Genomic DNA, 19810 nt, shown 5'->3' with positions numbered 1-19810 from the left:
ACACAGGCCTGAGACCCAGAGCCATCCTGCTCCTGTGAAGTGGGGCTTAATTGCTGCTTGAAGGTTATGAGTGAGACTGGGCTGAGTGTAGATGACAGGCCTGTGTACTTAGAGAGAGTAGTCTCCATCCTGCCACATTCCACTCACCAGAACTAAACAGGCACCCATCTCCCTCTCAGCTGCAGTTTGCCCATCTGTCATGTGGGCAGATAAAGGATGTGTGTTTGGGGTAGGACGGACAGCCCTCAGCTGGGGCAGGCCTCAAATTGGAATCTGGTAAATTGATGGGGCTTTGCTGGGTAGATGTTGGGATTACAGAGACGAGGGAACCCCACGTCCCTGTGGAGGTACAGGGCCAGCCATGACTGTGAAAAAATATATAGCTGAGGAGAGAGACCTCTTTGGGGGTCATCTGGTAAGTTGAGGCATACAGTGGCCATGAGGGAGCTGGCACAGACTCCTCTGTTCTGCCTGATCAGCCAGGAGGTGCAGCTGCAAGGGGTGAGGGTGCGTAGGCCTCACCCTGTTCCAATTTACCTGGCCTCTTTTTATTTTTATTTTTTAAATTGTGGTAACATATATTCAACATAAAATTTCCCATCTCAACCGGTTTCAAGTCTGCAATTCTGTGGTATTAATTGCATGTACAATGTTATGCTCTCATTGCCACAAACGGTTACCAAAACTTTCCCGTCAACCCAAACAGAAACCCTATAATCATTAAGCATTAACTTCCTGCTCTCCGCTCCTGGTAACCTGTAATTAATTCCTGTCTCTATGAATTTTCATATTCTAGGTATTTCGTATTATTAAAATTATACACTATTTGTTCTTTTTCATCTGGTTTATTTCACTCAGCATGATGTCCTCAAGGTTTATCTAAGTTGTAAATGTATCAGAACTCCATTCCTTTTTATGGCTGAGTAATATTCCATTGTCTGGATATGCCATATTTTGTTTATCCATTCATCTATTAATAGTTGTTTTGCTTCCACCTTTTGGCTATTGTGAATAATGCTTTTCTGAACATTGGAGTAAAAATATCTGTCTGAGTCTCTGCTTTTAGTTCTTTAGGGTATATCCCTAGAAGTGGGATTATCAGGTCATATGGTAATTCTATACTTAATTTACTGAGGAACTGCCAAACTGTTTTCCATAGTGGCTGCACCATTTTACAGCCCCAACAGAAGGTTTGTATTTTCCGTTTGTTGAATAATAGCCATTTGAGGGGACATGAGGTGGTATCCTTCGGGACCCTTTGAAACCAAATGATGTAGAGTAGAGGTGCAAGAGAGTTAACGCTCTGGGAGACAAACTTCCAACCCTGAAAGACAGGAGATGGGAAGCATCTCACAGATAAATGTCTTTCTCCTCTTCTCTTCAATGAATTGTTCTGAGTCACAGAGTGTTCTTTATGGCCTGCTTAAGGCATCTCACATGGCTGATCAACCAGCCATGTCTCCTGGTGAAGCTACAGCCAGCACAGTCACGTGACACTTTGTACTTTCTTCTCTGCTTCCCTACTTTGCTGCCATTTGTCTTCACTCAGGCAGCTCTGGGATTGTGCCTCCAGCTAAAGCATTTAAGCATTTTAGCAGTTAAGCTTTGCCTCCGGCTCTGGTTAAGAATATGATACTTGAACCTGTTTTTAAGGATCATCTCAGGGCAGTTTTCCATGGAACTCACATGGGGAAGTATTGGTTTAAAGAACTCCCAGTGGGATATAATCCTTTCCTTATGATTGTCTTCAACCTCCTGCCACAAACTTCCTACCAGGTTTTCTGCCCATCCATTCTGAACTCTTCCTCTCCAGAAAAAAAAAAAAGGCTATATGAAACCCCAGTTCCTTTAATGATAACAAGAAGCAAGTGCTGTGCGTTTATTAAAACAACATATAATACAAACTTGGTAATCACCCATACATAAGGGATAGGCATTGAGATACAGTACATTATCCCTTTCTAGGCCTGTGAGTGCCACCCAGCCCTCCCACCAAGGAAAGGAAGTAGGCAGTTATATCAGCCTGGCTTCCTTCCCTTCCTTCTGACAATTGCCAGTCACACAATGACCAGGCATTATCATACAAAAGTTCCTTTACAAAAAGCACCAAATTGACATACATAGACAAGTATATACAAAAATCACATCTTAAAAATATACAAAATATTCCATTTTGCATCAATGTAGAAAAGTGTCCTGTGTGGTTGTTTCAAGCATGTTTCCAATTCCGGTTCAGTGGCCCCTGGACACAGCTGTGGGGTCCTATTCCTAGTCCTTGTTTTCTGCGCAGAGGGAAGACACACCTCCCCAAGGCCCCTCCAGGGGCCCCGGCCCCTCCCACCCTGGCCTGTCACCAAGGTAGCTGGGCCCATCCCCTACCCTCCCCAGTCGCTCTGCTTCTAGAAGTTCTTTCATTCATTCAGCTCCTTATTGGTGTCCTGAAATTAAAAGAAAACAAGGCACGAGGTGAGACAGGAGGATCCAGGGTTTACCAAACTGCAAGGAGCAATAAAAGCAGCAAACTCCAGTTTCTTGCCAGGTCTCTTCCTTTTTTGATCAAAACAGAATGCAGTTTCCAAGTCACTATGGATTGCACATTCAACGCAAAACTCCAAAAAACTACTCTATATTCTTTAACTGGATTGGAATTTAGCTATAGGAACTATGGCTTGAAAAATAACATTAGCGAATATATTGAGTCTTCCCTGTGAGCCACTGTGTCAGATGATTTAGGAGCATTGTCTAATTCACTCCCACCACGACCCCATGAGCTCAGTACCATTATGCCCCTGGGCACAGAGGAGAAGCCTGAGACTCAGAGAAGTCGCCAACTGTTTTGGTAGACCCATGATTCAGAACCCAGGCCTTAACCACTCTGTGGGTTGGCAACCTCAGATGCCTACATTGCTTTCCATTTAGGAAAGTCATTCAGCAGTAAAATAGCAATCTTTTTGTTATGAATAGTTTGAGGTTGCCCCGCCCAGGGTTAAGGGGACAGGACTTTACCCTTAATCTAAGCAACACCCCCAGTGTCTAGCACAGAGCTCTGCTCACAGGAGCTATTTCATGTTGTTGAATGAAGGAGGAAGGAACAAAGGGATGACGGAAGGTAGATGGATATCTTACCATCTTCCTTCCCCTCTGTGGACTCTTCCTCTTCCTGATCTTCTCCCTCTTCTTCAATGAAGTCTTCCTCTTCCTCTTCTGTATGTGAGAAAGAATGATTGTGTTGGGATAGGGCTGGTGTCTCAGAGCAGCTGTCCATGGGACCCAGGCTGGAGAGGGCACTTATCTAAACCATTTCCCTTGCCCACTTGGGGAAAAAGGGTCACACAGAGGCAGCGGTGGCTGGTGGCCGGGAGGTGAGGGCCTTGCCAAACCCAAGCTGCACAGAAAAAAAACGTGCCTTGGGGGTCCTGCTTCTTTATCCCTCAGCCTGCTTTCTTCCTTCCCACGCTCCTCCTAGGGAGCAGGAGGAAGATGCTCCTTTGTTCCAGGAGCAGCAGCCTCTTCTATCACCTGATCTTCCTGGGCCGGGAGGGAGCACTCTGTGCTTTTGTGCATTTCTCAATTAGATAATGGCCACCTTGGGAGGGTGGGCAAAATCTCCTCCGTTCTCAGCAAAATCCTTGCCTTAAAGAATTTGTTCAGCCTTTGAAATCTGTTTGATCAGCACGCCCCGTCCCTCATTCCTCATTCCTTATGTTCCTCATTCCTTAGTTCACTGAAGGGTGGGCATGAATCTGGGAGCTGGGAGCACTTGCAGCCATCTCTGCTCATTGGCTGTCTGAAACAAAGCCACAGAGGGCCTAAGACACATGTGTCCTCTCTTTCCTATCCTGGGAGGTCCTCGTAGAGCTCCTCTAACAAGGAACATATGCACCTCCTCTCCCAGGTCACATCCTTAATCCTTTGGGGCCCCCAGGCCATGGCAGTGTCAGGGCGTGACAAACAGTGTCTCCCTGGGGCTGGAAAGAGTTAATGCCTCCAAAATGACAGCCCAAATTCCCGCTGCCAAGTAGCTGGGATCTGTGTACAACCCAGAGAGTTTTATTGTTGTTGTCGTTATTTAATCTTTCTCACAATTATTACTCATAATAGCACTTAGTACGTGCTAAGTATTGTGCTAAGCACTGCGCACGCGTTATCTCTGTGAGAGAGTGCTGCGGGTTGCGTAGGAAGAGCTGGTGCAGCCAGATACCCTCCAGTAGAATTCAAGTGAGCTTCTTACTAGCTGTGCGACCTTGAGTAAATTGCTCCCCCTCTTTTAGTTTTGGGTTTCTCAACTATAAAATGGAGATCATAACAATAGAACCCATCTCATAAAGTGGTTGGATTAAATGATAGGATCTATGCAAAGGGCTTCATACCTAGGACATGGAAAGTACTTGATAAATGGTAGCTCTCAGTGCTCCCCCATTTTATTCACAAGGAAAATGAGGCCCAGGGAGGTTGTGGAGGGCAGTGCAGGTCTTTGCAACATTCTGAGGTCCACACAGTATGATTCAGCCTTGACCATCTTAGCTTAGGGATCTGCAGCAGTGGATATCCTTAAGTCCATTGGTACCTCAGCTTAGGGGTATATTTTGTCCTTATCCATAATTGGGATGTTTCTGGGGGTCTGAGAATAGAGTTAACGCCAGATACTGAAGGTTTACGGGACAGCACAGGCAGTTCTGGGAAGCGTCTTGCCTTTCTCACCCTAGCCTATTCCCATGGAAAGTTCCTCCTTGCTCCTGCATCTGCCTCCTTCTCTCTCTCTTTATCTCTTTAAAAAGCTGATCATGGGAGCCTCACCTCTCAGACCAATGCAGCCTTCAGCCAAATCAGATCAGCTCTCCCTTTTCTGTTGTTTTAGCTATGTGACCTTGAGCAAATAATTGATATCTTTGTGTTCCTCATCCAGTTTCCTGATTTTCCTTAACTTTAAAACGAGGGTAATATAAACATTTATCTCATAGAGTTGTTGTAAGGTTTAAGGGGAGCAATGTTTTAAAGCACTTAGCCCAGTGCTGGCGGCAAAGTAAATACATAATAGAAGTTTGCCCTTATTATTGCTATGGTTACATTGTTACAATTCTTATGGATATTCTGTTGGAGAGAAATTGGAAATGAGGATATAATATAGATACATTAGAGTGCCTGAATATCATGGATGATAGCACTAAGAAGCTCTCATCTGACTTCAGACAGTAACTAGTATACATCCAGTACTTGACAAGATCCTTCTTTATTAATACCTCATTTGTTGCAACCATGAGGTGGTCATTACTAGTAGTCCCACTTTTAGCCTCATTTTTTAAGTTAGAAAATGAAACTCGAGACTTGGAAGGACTTGCCAAAGAGCACACAGATAACAGGTGGCAGAGTCAGGATTTGAACTCAGGTCTGCCTGATTCCAGGCACCATGGTCTTCCTACTGCCCCCAAATGCCTCTCTGCTAGGGATTCACTCATCATTTGTTGAACCACAATTATGTAGTGGACACGTGCTAACTCCGGGCTCATGTAGAAGTTTGACTTGATGTCTGGGGATCTTTGGGAATGCATCTGCCTCCCCATGGGGCTTGGCAGGAGGGAAGCTGGCTTCCAGGGCTGGAGCAGGGAGATAGATGAGTGGCACCATCACTTTCCTTACCTGTCCCAAAGTCAATGGCCTTCAGGGTGTCTGCTATGTGCTCCAAGTCCAAAGTAAAGTAGTCCATGTTCTCAAAGCCCTGCTCTGTCTTCCCCAGATGGCAGCCCTTGGATGCTTCCACAATGCTGTGGGGGAGAGAGAGAAGCAGGGTGAGGTCTCCAGGGCTCCATGTGGAGTGGGGGGTGGGTGCTCCAATTCGTACGGGTACACAGACTTGCACCCACACGCAGGACTTGCAGCTCAAGGTCCTGGTGGGAGGCTAGGGGCTTGGATCATAGCCGGGAGATACTGACCTTTTGATGAGTTGTTTGGCACTCTGTGGAAGGAGAAAGAGAGAGCAAAGAATTAGGATGGCAGAAGAGGTGGCTCCAGGAAATCCACAGAACCAGTGAGCGGTGTTACAGTTGGGCCATACCCTAGCCCAGTTGCCATCTGCTTCCCACTCCGAATGGAAGAGAACTCGGATCTTTCCCTCTGTCCGTGGTCTGCATGGGTCTTGTTCATCACCCTAGAACCCTCCCCTGGTCCTGGTGGAAAGCTTTGGATTCTAAGAGTGTCAACTTCTTTTAACCCTGAGATCTCAAAGATGAGGACTGTGTCCTAATCACATTTTATACCAATGTGCTAGAGTCTGGCCCAGTAGGTGCTCAGGAAAGTTTTATTGAACTGAACTGTGAAGTCTTTTAGCTAAGCCCTTTCTGTCTCCCTCACTAGCCAATGAGCTCTCCAAGGGCAGGGCTGTGCCTTGTTCGTCTCTGCATCTCTCTCTCAGTGCCTGACCTACAGTTGGTGCTCAATCAGTAGTCTCTTCCAAGGACGTCATATTCTGCAGCTTACAAAGCCATTTCACAACATCTTTTCATTTGACCCTTATAAAATCAGTAAGAGGAAGATAGGGATTGTCACATTCCCATTTTGCAGATGAGAAAACTGAGGCTTAGAGAAATTTAAATGACTTAGGGGTGATAAATCAAGAAGCAAATGCTTGAATGTCGTACAAAACGGGTGGGTTGATGTAGCCCTGCCAAGACCCTTGTCCTGCTCACCATGAGGAAGGTGGCCCCGCCAGGCTCATCCAGGGACTGGATGGCTGTCTCCACCAGCTTGGTGGACTTGTCGAGCTGCTCCTGGTACTGCTGGATGAGGGCTTCGATGAAGCTGAGCTTCTCTTCCTGCTCCCGTGTGATCCGCTGCAACAACTCACTCTTCTTCTCATCCAGGATGGCGTATAGTACGTCGAACTTCTGGCTCAGCTCTTCCTTCACCTGGTGACTGTTCTCCTGGGGACAGAAATCTTAGCGTCACATGGTCTGAGGTCCTACTCGTTATCCCTGATACTCCCTTCCTGGGACAGGAGAACCCAGGAGTAAAGACTCTAAAGCTGGGAGTGATATTACTACACCCCCATTTTACTGAAGAGAAAATAAAGGCCTAGTAAGAAGGAAGCACTTGCTAAGGTCTCACAGCTAGTTAGTACATCAGTAACATTTGGGGGCTGGTGTCATGGAGAACAGCTATCCCCTTCCTCAAAAATAGAGACACTAGGGTTAAATAGGATGACATATTCTGGATCTCCTTTGTACCCCAAGTCACATTTATCCCCCCATTTCAGGGCCAAGACTGAGTTCAGGAAGGTCTGCTCTATTTGGTCCTAGGAGAGGTGGAGAAACAGCTCCTTCCCCAGTGGACTCCTCAATTGAGACTCCCTTCTTTCCAAGAGAGATGTTACATCTCAGTTTCCTTATCTGTAAAATGGGTATAAAAATCACATCTCATCAGGCTGGGGGCTCTGGTGTTCTCCATCAGACAGGGAGCCTTCCATAGGTGAGAACTTTATCACTTTCCTCCCTTTGAACCTGCCCTTCACACAGGCTTCATTCTCCAGTGATATGATGAGCCCTTCCTGCCATTTCATCTCCAGTTCCCATATCAAGTGGAGATGAAAAATCAGGGATATGTTCTCAGAGATGGGAAAGTTCCCTTATACTCTTTTCAGACTTGCTACTCAAAGTGTGGTCTGTGGACCAGCAGCTTGGGCAAACCCTGGAAGCTTGTTAGAAATGCATAATCTCATACCTCATTTCAGACCTACTGAATAAGAATCTGCATTTTAACAAGATCCCAAGGTGATTTGTGTGTTCTTTAAAGTTTGAGAAGGGTTAATTTATAGCAAACTAGAAAACAGTGCTCTGAAAACTACTAATGCTGAATAAATGCTGGGAATTGTTGGCATTGGCATGCCAATTATTGCTGAACAAATGCTAGGAATTATTGGCATTGGCATGCCAATTACTGGTATGAAATCAGGGACTGAGACTGTGCTCAAGAAGCCTTTGTAGAGTGAGTGGATGAATGAATTCGTCCCTCCCCTGCCATCCAGGCTTGGCCACCCAGGCTTCAGGGCCCACCCTCTAGCCACAACTCATGAGTGAGCCTTCAGGCCTTACCCAGAGACTAGGCTGCACTGGGAGGTGCCAGAGCCCCAGGCAGGGCCACCCTGCCCCCCTCACCTTGGTCACTCGACAGGAGTCCTCCAGCTGAGTGATGATGGTCTGTACACGGTCATTTCCTGCCACCAGCATGGAGATACAGTTGCTCAGTTCAGTCTAGATAGGAGGAGGGACGATAGCAGAGGAGAGAGAGAAATAGTTTCAGGGACTTTCCTCTCGAGAAAGACAGCAAAGTGGCACCCTCAACCCCCCTCTGCTGCAAAAGACCTCCGGAAGGGGTCTGACCCTTTCTTTCCGGGTGCAAAGCAGGTTCACAGCAGAGAATGTCAGAGAGACACTGCATCCCCTTATTTTACAGATGAGGCCCAGAGAAGGGAAGAGCTGCCCAAACTCTGCAAGGTACTAGCAGAGGAAGGGCTTGTATCTGGGAAAGGAGGGACAAAGTAAAGAAACAGAGTTGGAGAGTTGTGGGAGGTACAGTATGGTAAAAGGGGCCAAGGCTTGCTGCAGGGCAGGACAGTGGGGGTCCCACCAGCCCAGGGGCACAAAGAGAAGGTTCTAAACTACCTCCTGCTGCAGGGGAAGTTGAAGTCAGGAGTTTTGAGGATCCTGGGAAGAGGCCTCTGTGGCCCACAGCAAGCTGAGATAGAGTGGCCATGGCCTGAGAGGGCCCTGGTGGCCTGACCCTGGGGTCTGGCCTCTCCCCTGTGGCCACACCCGGTGCTTCCAAGCGGTTCTAAGTATAACCCATGAGCTCAGCCACCTCCCCCAGGAAGGCAAAGGCTGCAGTCCCTGCAGACTGGGAAGTCCCTTCAGAGCGACTGTTCCCAAAAGGCCAGCTCAGCAGGTCTACTAGAACCAAATCCATATCCTGAACCATCAGTTGTGCCCGGCAGGCCCAGGCCGGGGGTAGAAGTAGTTTGGGCCAGTACCTTTTGTCCCTGGAAGACGCTGTGCAGCGGGGCCACCTCACAGGCCTTGTGGGCTCCAAACACCTTGCACATGGAGCACGTGGGCACCTCACACGTAAGGCAGTAGATGTTGATTTTCTCATCTTCATGCTCCTTGCACATGGGGTGGCTGCCTTTCTGCAGGGGCCGGCTGAAGGGGGGAACAGTCACCAGTCACATGGGTCCCTATTCCCATGTCCTACCAGGGGAGGTGCTCCCAGAGGTCAGCTGCCCCCAATCTCTCCCCCCACCCCTGGGACCGAGCCCAGGAAAGTCAGGGACACCAAGGCTGTCGCACATCCTAGGACTCAAACTCCAGGGGTAGAGTTGGCTTGGCTCCTGCCAGCACAGAGGGCATGGAAAGGGCTGCAGAAACCCAAAAGTCAGACCAGTTGGAGAAGAGGAAATGGGGCCCAGAAAGGTGAAGTAACTTGTCCAAGGTCACCAAGCAGGTCAGAGCAGGGGAGGCTAGCATTCATTCGCTCTAATTATAGTCACTATAGCTCTTAGTTACCACAGGCCGAGCTCCGAGCTAAGCATTTTATACTCATGGCCTCATTTAATTCTATATTTAATCTACCAGACTGTAACCTCCATCAAGGCAGGGAAGCTTGCCTGTTTTCTTCACCCTGAATCTACAGTGTACAGAGCCTGGCATAGAGGGAGGTAACTAAATACAGGCAGAAAAAAGAAATGAAAAAGCAAGCCGTGAGGGTGCACCCAAGGCCAGGAGAAGGAGGCAGGGTGACTGCCCCAAGACATCCAGCTGTTATGTGGGTAACCCAGGGCCATTCAACAGTTCAGCACAAGCCTTGATTCATCGACCAGAGACTCATTCCAGGGTCCAGAGTCTCTTCTTTCTTTTCTACCCGAATGCACAATCTTGATTGCCCCTCAAGTTCTTCAATAAGCCCCTTTGCATACCTTGTCTTTCTGCATCTTGAGCCCAGGTCTCCCATGCTGAGAAGGATCTCCCTTTGCCATCTGTTTCTGTCCCTGGGGAAGGGAGCACTGGGATGGCTGAGAGGAGGCACAGGTCCTGTGCATGTGGTGCCTTGTGCCCACCACCATCCCAGATGCCCAGGCTTCAGCATCTGGGTTCAAATCCAGAGTGTTCTGCCGCTTATCTGTCTCAGACCAGTGATTTCACCTCTCTATTGGGATCATGGCAGGAGTTGTTTATAACGAATGGGTCATGCCTGGCACAGAGCAGACCCTCAATGGACGGCAGCTCTCACTGTCATATAACTGTGCAGGAAGGTCTTGAAGGGGTCAAGAACAGTGTGTCCTTCATAGTTAGCCACTAAGTAGTATTTTGGCATGATAGTGGTTTTATCAACAGTCTGCTTATATTTTTAGGGTCATGCTCTATCACCATGAGAGCCCATCTAGCAGAGGGCTAGGAGTCAATCAATCCAGGCTTTCTCTCAACTTAAACCCTTACTAGCTATGTGACCTTGAAAAACCTCTGCACCTCTCTGAGCCTCCATCTCCTCATCATAAAATAGAGGTAAGAATGCCATGTACATAAAGTATGGTGCCCACACCGAGTAGGTGCTTAGTAAATAATTTTATTTATAAATCAAATAATAAATATTTGATATATATATATTTTTTACCTTTCCTATTGTTTTCCTATTTGATAATCACAATAGTAGGTCTTATTGTCCCCTTCTGCAGACAAAGAGAAACAAAGCCCTAAAAGCCAGTGACTTACCCGAGATCCTACAGTGTGTTAGTTTCAAGTCAGCCTACAAACACAGTGCCCAGGCCAGGGCCTTTCCTCACTGGGCCTGCTTTGTCCCCCTCCATCGGGGAAGGTCCTGCCCTCAGGCAGGTGCTCAGTAAAGGTTTTAGACCATAATGGCAGCAGGTCAGCAACCTGGAAACTCGTCAGGATGTCCTGATTTGTAAAGATCGCTCCAGCTTGAAGCCTAACACCACACGTCCTCCTCTGTTCACGGACAAATTGTGCCTGAGACTGGGCTGTTGTTTTATAAACAGGGAGACTCAGCGCTCTATGGCCCAGGCCCACTCCTAGCTCTTCCAATGCCTAGCCATGAATTGGAAGCATGACCTTGGGGAGATGACTTCAACTCTCTGAGCCTCAGCTTCCTCATCTGTGCAATGGGAATAATGAACGCTGCGCCTGGTGCATAAAACTGTGGTGAGGCCCCAAGGTGTGGCATGCCTGGTGCCCAGTGAGGGCATCCAAGGGTGGCTGCTGCTATCAGGAGGGAGAATCTGGCTGCCTTCTCACCGGACACTTTTTCTCTGCTTATTTGGGTTATTTTGCAGGTCCCAATGCCTGTCATTCCTTGTCACCTCTCATCTTTCCCCTGGTTTCTCTCTCAGTCTCTCCTGCAAGGCAGCCTGACCCCTCCCCATCACTGAGCTGGGGCATGGGCCTCTGTCCTTCAGCCTGAGGGAAATGGCCCTTTGGACTGGCTTAGGTCCCAGCTGATGGAGGAGGAAGGAGCCTGGGCGAGCTGTGCCCGGCATGGCTGGGAAAGGAGGGCGGGATCCCAGTAGCCCGGAGAGCTGACCTGGAACACTCCTGCTTGTAGATGTCGATGATGTTCTCCACGAGCAGATTCCTCTGCAGACCGTAGACTCCGTGGCGGTCCATGACCACCTCGTGGCGGCAGGAGGGACAGCGGAACCGGCCTCCGGACATGGACACTGAGCTGCCCCGGCCAGTCCAGTAGGGATTTGCGGCCTGCAGATGGCAAGGTGGAGGTGGGCCTGGGCGCCTTCCCAGCCCCTTCCCTAACTCATCTCCTGTTCCCCTCCCCCTTCGCCCACCCCAGTCATCCCTGCCAAACCCACCCTGAGATGAGAACCAGCCCATCTTACAGACGGATCATCTAAGAAGCAGCTGAGCAATCAATAGGTAAGCATTGGCTTTGGGAATCCACAGAACTGGGTTCAAGCCTCATCTATTCTCTGAGTAATTTTTGGCCAAGCAACCTTATCTCTCTAAGCCTCAGTTGGACCATTCATGAAATGGGCATAATCAGTAGAACAAGCCCCTATGGCTTCTACTTTGAAGATAAAACGGTGAGAGGGCATTTTGCAAAGTGCTCCTGGGGAACCCAGAATCCTGCCCCCCAAGCAGGACGTCTACTTCCATTCCTTCTTTAGGGAAACAGAGCGCCCCCCCCGGCCTCCCCCACCTTCATATTATAAGGAACAGCCTCAAAAGAGAAGATGCTCTAGTGCCCAGTGCCCCCTCACGCCCCTCCTCCCAAGGCTCTGGGCCCCCTGCCACCGCAGGCCTGGCTCCAGCCCCAGGGGTCTGTTTTCTCTCTCTTCTCTGCCTGCCTCCCCGACTTATCACTTGAGGCATTTGACTCTTGAGTGGAGAGTCAATTGCCACGCTCAGGGCAGAGGTGGGGAGGAGAAGCAGACGTCCCGGAGAAGGACCCGGGCAGCAAGAGCTGCCTCCCCACCCCGCCCCACCCAGGCCGACATGGCGGGGGGGCCTCATTTTGGGGAAGAAAGAGCCAGAAGACTCATTTTCGAGAGGCAGGAACCAGCCTCGGTCCTGGTCGAAGGGAGAAAGTGTTTTATCACAAAGAAGCCGAGCGGCCGGCACTGACCTGGAAGATGTCATTGGCACATTTCCGGCACAGGTTGTGCTGACACGGCAAGATGACCACCGGCTTGGTAAACATCTCCAGGCAGATGGGACAGATCAGCTGCTTCTCCAAGTTCTCCATCGGGTTCCCATCCTGGATCAGGTTTGACTTATAATCCATGTCGTCGGTGATGTGGGAGCCCACTTGGCTGCCTCCTTCACCCGCACCTCACCCCAGGCAGACCTGGAGCCCTGGCCTTTGTCACAAAACACCCACCCGGAGCCCCTCTGCCTCCTTCCTCCGGCGCCCGTGTTCTGCCTTGGTCCGAGCCCCTCTGATATTTATAGCTGGGCCCCAGTCACATGAGCCCCGGGAGAAGACCAGCTGAGCATCCCCATGCCAGGCTGCTGGCGGGGCTTGAATTTCCTCCAGGCCTGAGAAGCTCGCCTTCTCATATCACGTGTGGGGATGAGCAATCTTTGTCCCCTGGGATGGGGGTCGTAAACAAGAACAGCCTGTTCAGGGGCTGGCTTCCGGGAGGACTGGGGACCCAGTGTCTCATCCAGGAATTGGTCGCCCCACCCCCAACTCCGGGATGGTGACTAGGGATGGGACCCATCCAGTGGGCCACTGGGATTTGAGGGGTTAATGGCCGATGGCCCCCCCCCCCCAAGGACAGGAGAGTGACCTTCTGATACACATCAGGTCCAGACCCTCCTCTAGAGTCTTGGGCAGCTCCCAAGATGAGGGTCAGGGCAAGCCCTCTTTCTGAGCCCATCCCTCTGCCTTCGACCTGAGCATCGCATTTTACTGGAGACTTTGATGACTCTCCCAGTCCCCCCATCCCTTGGCCGCCAAATCTGCTTTAATGCTACAAGGGCTTCCTCAAGGTGCAGTTCAGTCCTCTCATTTTTCAGATTGTGAAACTAGGCTCCAGGGATGGAAAGGGCCTTGTTCAATGTTACTTAGAGAGTAAGTGGCAGTGAAGAACCTTATCCATGCAAACACTTGTCTGAGCACTTACTCAGGTGCTAACTAGTAAAGGTGACAGATGAGTAATTCTTTTGCCTGACCTGTGAGGCTCACAGCCTAGGAAGAGAGCTAGCCACAAAGTCCCTGCCTAGATATTTAGAAGTGATTCAGATGCTCCCCTCTATTCTCTGCACAAATTTTAATTTTTCTCCCTGTCCTTCTGGACACCTTTCATGTTGGCAGGTAGAAGTCATTTGAGCAGTTCCAATGTCTCTTTTTAGGGAAGCGCCTCGAGAAAAGCAATGCTGGAGCCATCCTGGGGTGGGAGTGTGGGTGGAGTATCAAGATGAGAGCCTAAGAGGTCGAGGAACTTACAGGGGGTGTGTCCAGGGTCTCAAGAGAGAGATTCAGCAGAGTTGATTCACTCACCTCAGCCTCCAGAGGATTTGGTGATTGGAACCAGGAGATAAGACCTAGAGAGTGGTGAGGGCAGAGGAACCAACCTTGAGAAAGGGAGAAACGAGAGGGACAAGGAGGAGGAGGAGGAGGCAGGAAAGAGAAAGAGAAGATAGGAAAAGAGGAAGAAGAAGAAAACCCAGTCGGAAGAAGAAGAGACCTAAAAGAAAGCAAGAAAATTTTAAGGAAAGGGTAGTCCCCGTAAAACGTTAATGGCTAGTTATTGCCAAGCACTTCCTATGTGTCAGGCACTTTGCTGAGTATTATTTCATTCTAAGATCTCAATGGCAACAGCGCAAAGAACCATTATAAACCCTATTCCACAGGTGAAGAAACTTGGGCACAGAAAGGTACAGTAACTTGAATGAGGTCACAAGGCCAGCAGAAGGTGGATTTAAGACATGAACCTGGATATATTGGGAACAGGAGCTCAAGCGCCTCATGTCTTCACTGAACTGTGGTTCAGCACTGCCAGGCCAGCGGGGGGACAAAGGATGATGAGGGTGGGAAGAGACCATCCCTTCTTCCTTGCTCACGAAAGTTCCGTTCACGCACAGGCAGCACCGTGCCTCTCCACTGCCATATGAGACAAATCATGAAAGATTCATGCCTAACATGGTAATCCCATTCCCCTCTGCCTAAGGGTATACAGGTAGCTATGCTAATGAGACTCAAGGTCAAGTCTGCTGGGGGAGGGGGAATAAAGGAAAAGATTTGATACAAATTAATGTGTAAGGAGAAAACTTCCCTCTTGCCTTTGAATGGGGTGGTGAGAGGATGGAGCAGCTATCTTGCAACCATGATGAGACAAGCCTGAAGGAAAAAGAAATCAACACTCTGAGGATGGAAGAGAGGAGCTAAAGAAAGCACCTGGGTCACAGGTGCCTTCCGTTGTGTTGCCCATTTATACAACTCTGAAGGTGTTAACGATGTGAAATAACACATCATTGTAGTGTGATTATTCTGTTGCCTGCAGCCAAAAGCATACTATATGCATTTATCTTTCCAATTCCTAAAATGCCAGCGATTCTCAGATCTCTAATTCCAGTCCGGACTACTCTCACCTCAAAGCGGCAGATGTTGAGGATCTCTATGGGGTCTCAAGATCACTTCAAATTCACCCTATCCCAAACAGAACATATCATCTTCCCCCACACCTAGCTTCTCCTTCGGTTTTTCCTGTCTTGCTGTGCTGTCATCGACCCATTTACACAAACCAGGAAGTTGGGAGTGATCTTAGGGCTCCCCCTTCCCCCCATTGCACACCTAGTAATATGGGTCAGGCAGGGATCCATCTTTGTGTCTCCTTGGTCATATTGCCATCACCTGTTTGTAAGTGTGACACTCCCTCCCGTCTTTGAAGATTTTGAAGGCAAAGACTGTCTTTGTTCATCTTTGTATCCTTAAGGCCCAGCTCTCAATAAATAATTCTTAAATGAATGAACAAGTGAATGAGTGAACGAATGAATTAAATAAAGGGATTGCAAGGTCACTGTCAGGCTTGGGGGAAATTAAGTACTTGAACAAGGTTTTTGGTGGAGATAGTAGAGCCAGAGGAGAGAGAGAGCACTGGAAAGTGGGAAGGAGAGCTGAGGGAGTACATCCTAGAGTCTTGGGAAGGAGCTAGGAAACGGTGGAGGAGAGAATCAGAGGTGTTGAGAAATGGAGAGAAAGGTGCTTTTATATGATGACCTTGGTCAAAAGAGAGTTGAGGTCAACTCCTTGATGCTGACGCAGAAGGAATGTCAGCATGAGAGGGTGACGGAAAAGGTTTGGGCTGGTCAGTGGGAAACACAAGAGGAAGTGCCCTAGAAACCAGTGGAAGGAAAGTCTGGGAGCAGAAGAGCCTTGCTGATGTTTCCAACACAGATTTGTCATTTGTGAGGAGTCATTCGCACGGTTCTGTTGACTTCCCACCCACACTTGGCAGTCCAGACACAGAAGCTGAGCAAATGGACAGTGGGCTCAACTCCAGCCTGGGGGTTGGCAAGCCCAGCAGTGCTGAAAGTCAAGGGGTGAGAAGGGAAATTCCCACATAGGCCATGACTTGTCATTTAATCTTCACAACAGTCCTGTAGGGGAGGTATTATGATCTCCATTTTCCCATGAGGAAATGAAGTTCAGAGAGTTCATTGGCTTGGCTGGTCACCCAGCCCCAAGTGGCAGAGCTGAGAAAGGGTTCACATCCAAGGTAGCCTGACTCCTAAACCTGTGCTCCTCCCATTGAAACATTTATTGAGTGCTTACTGCATGCCAGGCATTGTGCTAAGCCCTTTGCATTCATCATCTCACTCAATCCTCAAAATAACTGAGTGAGACAGAGACCATGATTTCCCCTGTTTTTCAGCTGAGTTACAGAATCTCAAAGGGATGAGACTCTTGGTCAAGGGCTCCTAGCCAGTCAAAAGCTGAGTCAGTATCATTACCATTTATTAGAATGATAAGATCTTACACGTGGCAATTTGTTGTTTTTGTCTCATTGGTCCCTTCCTTCCTTCTGCGCCACTGATTAATCACAGAGTGATTTGGGGGCATTATGATTCTCATTTTTACATATCCAGAACTGAGATTCAGAGAGGTTAAGTAACTTCTGGAAGGTTCCCCAGCTAAATAACAGGCATCTCATTTGGGACTGTCTCCAAAGTCTGTGCTGCTAGTGGGGGAAGGTGTAGTGCCCTCAGGGGCCAGACTGGGTGGGAGGCAGGCAAAGTATGAGGGAGAATGGTCTGGGCCTGGCAAGCAAAAGGGAGACATGGAAGGAAATCATCACGATAGTACTATTTTTTATTAATTTAGCACTTGCAAGTGACTGGACATCTATCGAGGGCTCCCTGGAATTATTTCTTCCAGTCCTCAAAATCATCGTGAGTAGGGCATGCCTATTATCCCCATTTTACAGATGGGGAAATTAAGGCATAAATCAGTGTGTGGAGTTGTCCCAAGTTCCACAGTTGGTATAGTCAGAGCTGAAAAAGGCCCATTTAGCTCCAAAGTCTATGTATGGCCTTACCCACACTGGTAGCTAGAGAGGGGATTTTTCAGAAACTGGAGATTCTGAGGTTTCTTGACTCCAGGGAGAGAGCCCTGGCCTGGGGCTTGGACACCAGGCCTCCATCTCCAGCCTTGCCAGAGACTCACCATGTGATATCTGGGAAGCCACACCCCCTTCTGTTTCCTTATCTGCCCAGTTGGGAAACTGTACAAGATGATCCTCGAGGGTCTGTCCACCTCCCCCATGGCTGGTTCCTCAGAACAGTGCTTCCCAGGGCTGACGCAGGCCCAGGCGGTAGAGATGCCAGATGGGAAACACCCTCCCGCTCCCCCTTCACGTCCATGTAGCTGGGCCTTGGTTTACCACGGAGCAGATCTTTTTCATGCGTTGCCCGTTGTCCTATTACCTCCCCTAGAGGGTGGGCTCTGCCCTGCCTCCTCCCAGGAGTGGGATTTCCCTAGAGCCTTGGCAGTGTCTGGAGTATCCTCAGAAAGGGATGGGCACCAGGCTGTGTTTTTATAATTTGAGATCCCTGTCACATGTTTTGGTGTCATTCCCATTGTAGAATCATCCCAGATCACAGGATCGAAGTGATAGGTCATTTGATCCCAATGTTGAAGCTAGAGCAGTTGGCAGAGGTAGGTCCATGAGGTCTGGGGCCCAGGTGCCAGGGCAAAACCCACCAGGCCTGGTCCACATGCCATGGAAGGAGAGCACGGCATGCTGCGATCTCACCACTTGTGGCCTGGGCCATGAGTCCCAAGGCCTCCTCCCCCATCTTCAGATTTGTGGACAGAGATAAGGGTTCTGGGGAGTGGGTAGCCTTTAGAGAAAAGGACTGCCTCAGAGAACAAGGGGACTAAGAGGGTCTGCAAGGAGCTTTGCATTGATGGTCCTGAAATAAAGTGTTGAATGTGTTTTGTAAATTGTGAGATGCAATAAGCCCTTGCTGCAAGGCTCATAGAGCACAAAGCAAAAACTCCCCAGACTGCCTGGGGTGTAATGGATCTGAGTTCATGTTTAGGCTCCTCCACATATCAGCTGTGTTGCCTAGGGCAGGTTACTTAACCTCTCTATGTCTTACTTTCCTTATATATAAAATAAGAGTTGGGTACAGTAATGCTCTCTCTGGGCCTTTCTAGCCCAAGAGGCTAGTGTTGTAGGTGAATGTCCTCCCCCAGCATGCTATCCCTTCCTGAAATTTGATAGCACAGAGGTTAGAGTCCATTTTCCCAGGGTCTGGCACATGACAGACACTCAACATTGTTACTGATATTATCACAGTTGGGGCAATAATACTGGTTAACATTTATTAAATGGCTTCCACAGATGCCCCTATGGTCTATGTATTAGTTATTTACTGCTGCATAACTAATTATCCCAAAATTCCACAGCTTAAAACAATAATAAGCATTTATAATCTCACATGGTTCCTGTGGGTCAGAAATTCAGGAGCAGCTTAGCAAGGCAGCACTGACTTGGGGTCTCTAATGAGACCGGCCGGCGAGCTGTTGACTGGGGCTGCAGTGCAGTTTACCTGAAGCCTTGGCTGGAGCTGCAGCATCCAATTCTGAGATGGGTCGTGCACGTGGTTGGCTGGTTGTTGGGAGGCCTCAGCTCCTTCCCACGCGTCCCTCTCCACGGGGCTGCCTGAGCACCCTCCTAACGAGGCGGCCGGCTGCCCCCAGAGCAAGGGATCCAGAGGAACAATGCAGAAGCAGCAATGTCTTTTGTGACCTGGCTGTTCTGTCTTCTTTGCTTTGTTTATGGCCTCCCAAGCCACCCACGATCACGTCCACAGTATGTGGAATCACACACTTGGTTTATGTGGATCACCGTGTGAAGGGGGCTTGAACAGGGCATGAAGCCAGAGGCACAGATTATTGAGGCCCATTTGGGAGCTGGCCATTTCAGCTGGTTCTGAGTGTTTTATTGGTACCGTTGGGGTGTTAACTCATTTATTCATTCATGAAGTCAGTACTAATATCACCCCCCCCATTGACAGATAAGGAAACTGAGAGCCAGAGAGTTTAGGTAATTTACCTAATACTACACTTCTGAGGAAATGGCCTGGGGGATTGATCTCAAGAGAGTTCAGGATTTGAACTCAGGGAACTGGGATGCTTGGCATTTGTTCTTAAGCTTGTTGTCCTTCTACTGTCCCAGGAACACTAGTCCTGATCCCTCCCGGAAACTTGATTGGCTGCTGGGCTGGGACGACAAACTCATTGACAGTGGACTGCGGGCTGCCTTGAGAAGACTTGGAAGCGGGGCTGGAGGAAGCCTCCGCAGCAGACTCAAGCCCAGGGGCTCGGGGCTGACCCAGACATTCCTTTGATTATATCCTAGGGAGACACTCTTGGGGGTCCAAGTGCCACCCCGCCTGGCCTGCTGCTCTCCATCCCCACTAACTTGGACCTGGCGCTTGCCACACACACCCTCTGGGGTTGTCCAGATCATAAACAGTGAGCAGGAGGAAAACAAACTATATTTAAACTGAACTGACAGTTGCTACATAAACAAAGCTAAAAAAACAAGTGACCGACTGGGAGAAAGACAACTAAGTGTCAATATTCATAATACGTTAAAAATTTAAAAACAGGGTGGGCCGCGGTGGCTCAGCGGGCAAAGTGCTTGCCTGCTATGCCGGAGGACCTCGGTTCGATTCCCGGCCCCAGCCCATGTAACAAAAACGGAAAAACAAAATACAATAAAGCAAGAAAATGTTTGGAAATGTTTCCTTTTCTTCCTTCCTTCCTTCCTTCTATCCTT

General features: G+C 48.9%; 1 protein-coding gene across 1 annotated transcript; it reads right to left on the bottom strand.

The window, feature by feature from the left end:
* Positions 1-1865: 1865 nt before the first annotated feature.
* Positions 1866-12937, bottom strand: TRIM63 (tripartite motif containing 63). Its single transcript, XM_077137620.1, has 9 exons — positions 12640-12937; positions 11584-11756; positions 9020-9188; positions 8148-8243; positions 6684-6917; positions 5931-5953; positions 5638-5762; positions 3127-3204; positions 1866-2438 (listed from the first exon to the last, which is right to left on the bottom strand). Exons 1-9 carry the CDS (start codon positions 12796-12798, stop codon positions 2428-2430), a joined length of 1068 nt encoding a protein of 355 aa, XP_076993735.1. The 5' UTR covers positions 12799-12937; the 3' UTR covers positions 1866-2427.
* Between the last annotated feature and the right edge of the window lie 6873 nt (positions 12938-19810).

The sequence above is a fragment of the Tamandua tetradactyla genome, chromosome 2 (assembly GCF_023851605.1).
Source record: "Tamandua tetradactyla isolate mTamTet1 chromosome 2, mTamTet1.pri, whole genome shotgun sequence".
NCBI lineage: Eukaryota > Metazoa > Chordata > Mammalia > Pilosa > Myrmecophagidae > Tamandua > Tamandua tetradactyla.
This window is presented reverse-complemented; position numbering and strand designations above follow the sequence as displayed.

Bases quoted from the DNA above. Each gene is read 5' to 3' on its own strand.
- TRIM63 (XM_077137620.1), bottom strand. From the start codon at position 12,798: ATGGATTATAAGTCAAACCTGATCCAGGATGGGAACCCGATGGAGAAC. The intron at 8,244-9,019 runs GTACTGGCCCAA...CCTCCTATCTAG, and splicing joins GCGTCTTCCAGGGACAAAAG to ACTGAACTGAGCAACTGTAT. The intron at 3,205-5,637 runs GTAAGGAAAGTG...TCTCACATACAG, and splicing joins GGCCATTGACTTTGGGACAG to AAGAGGAAGAGGAAGACTTC.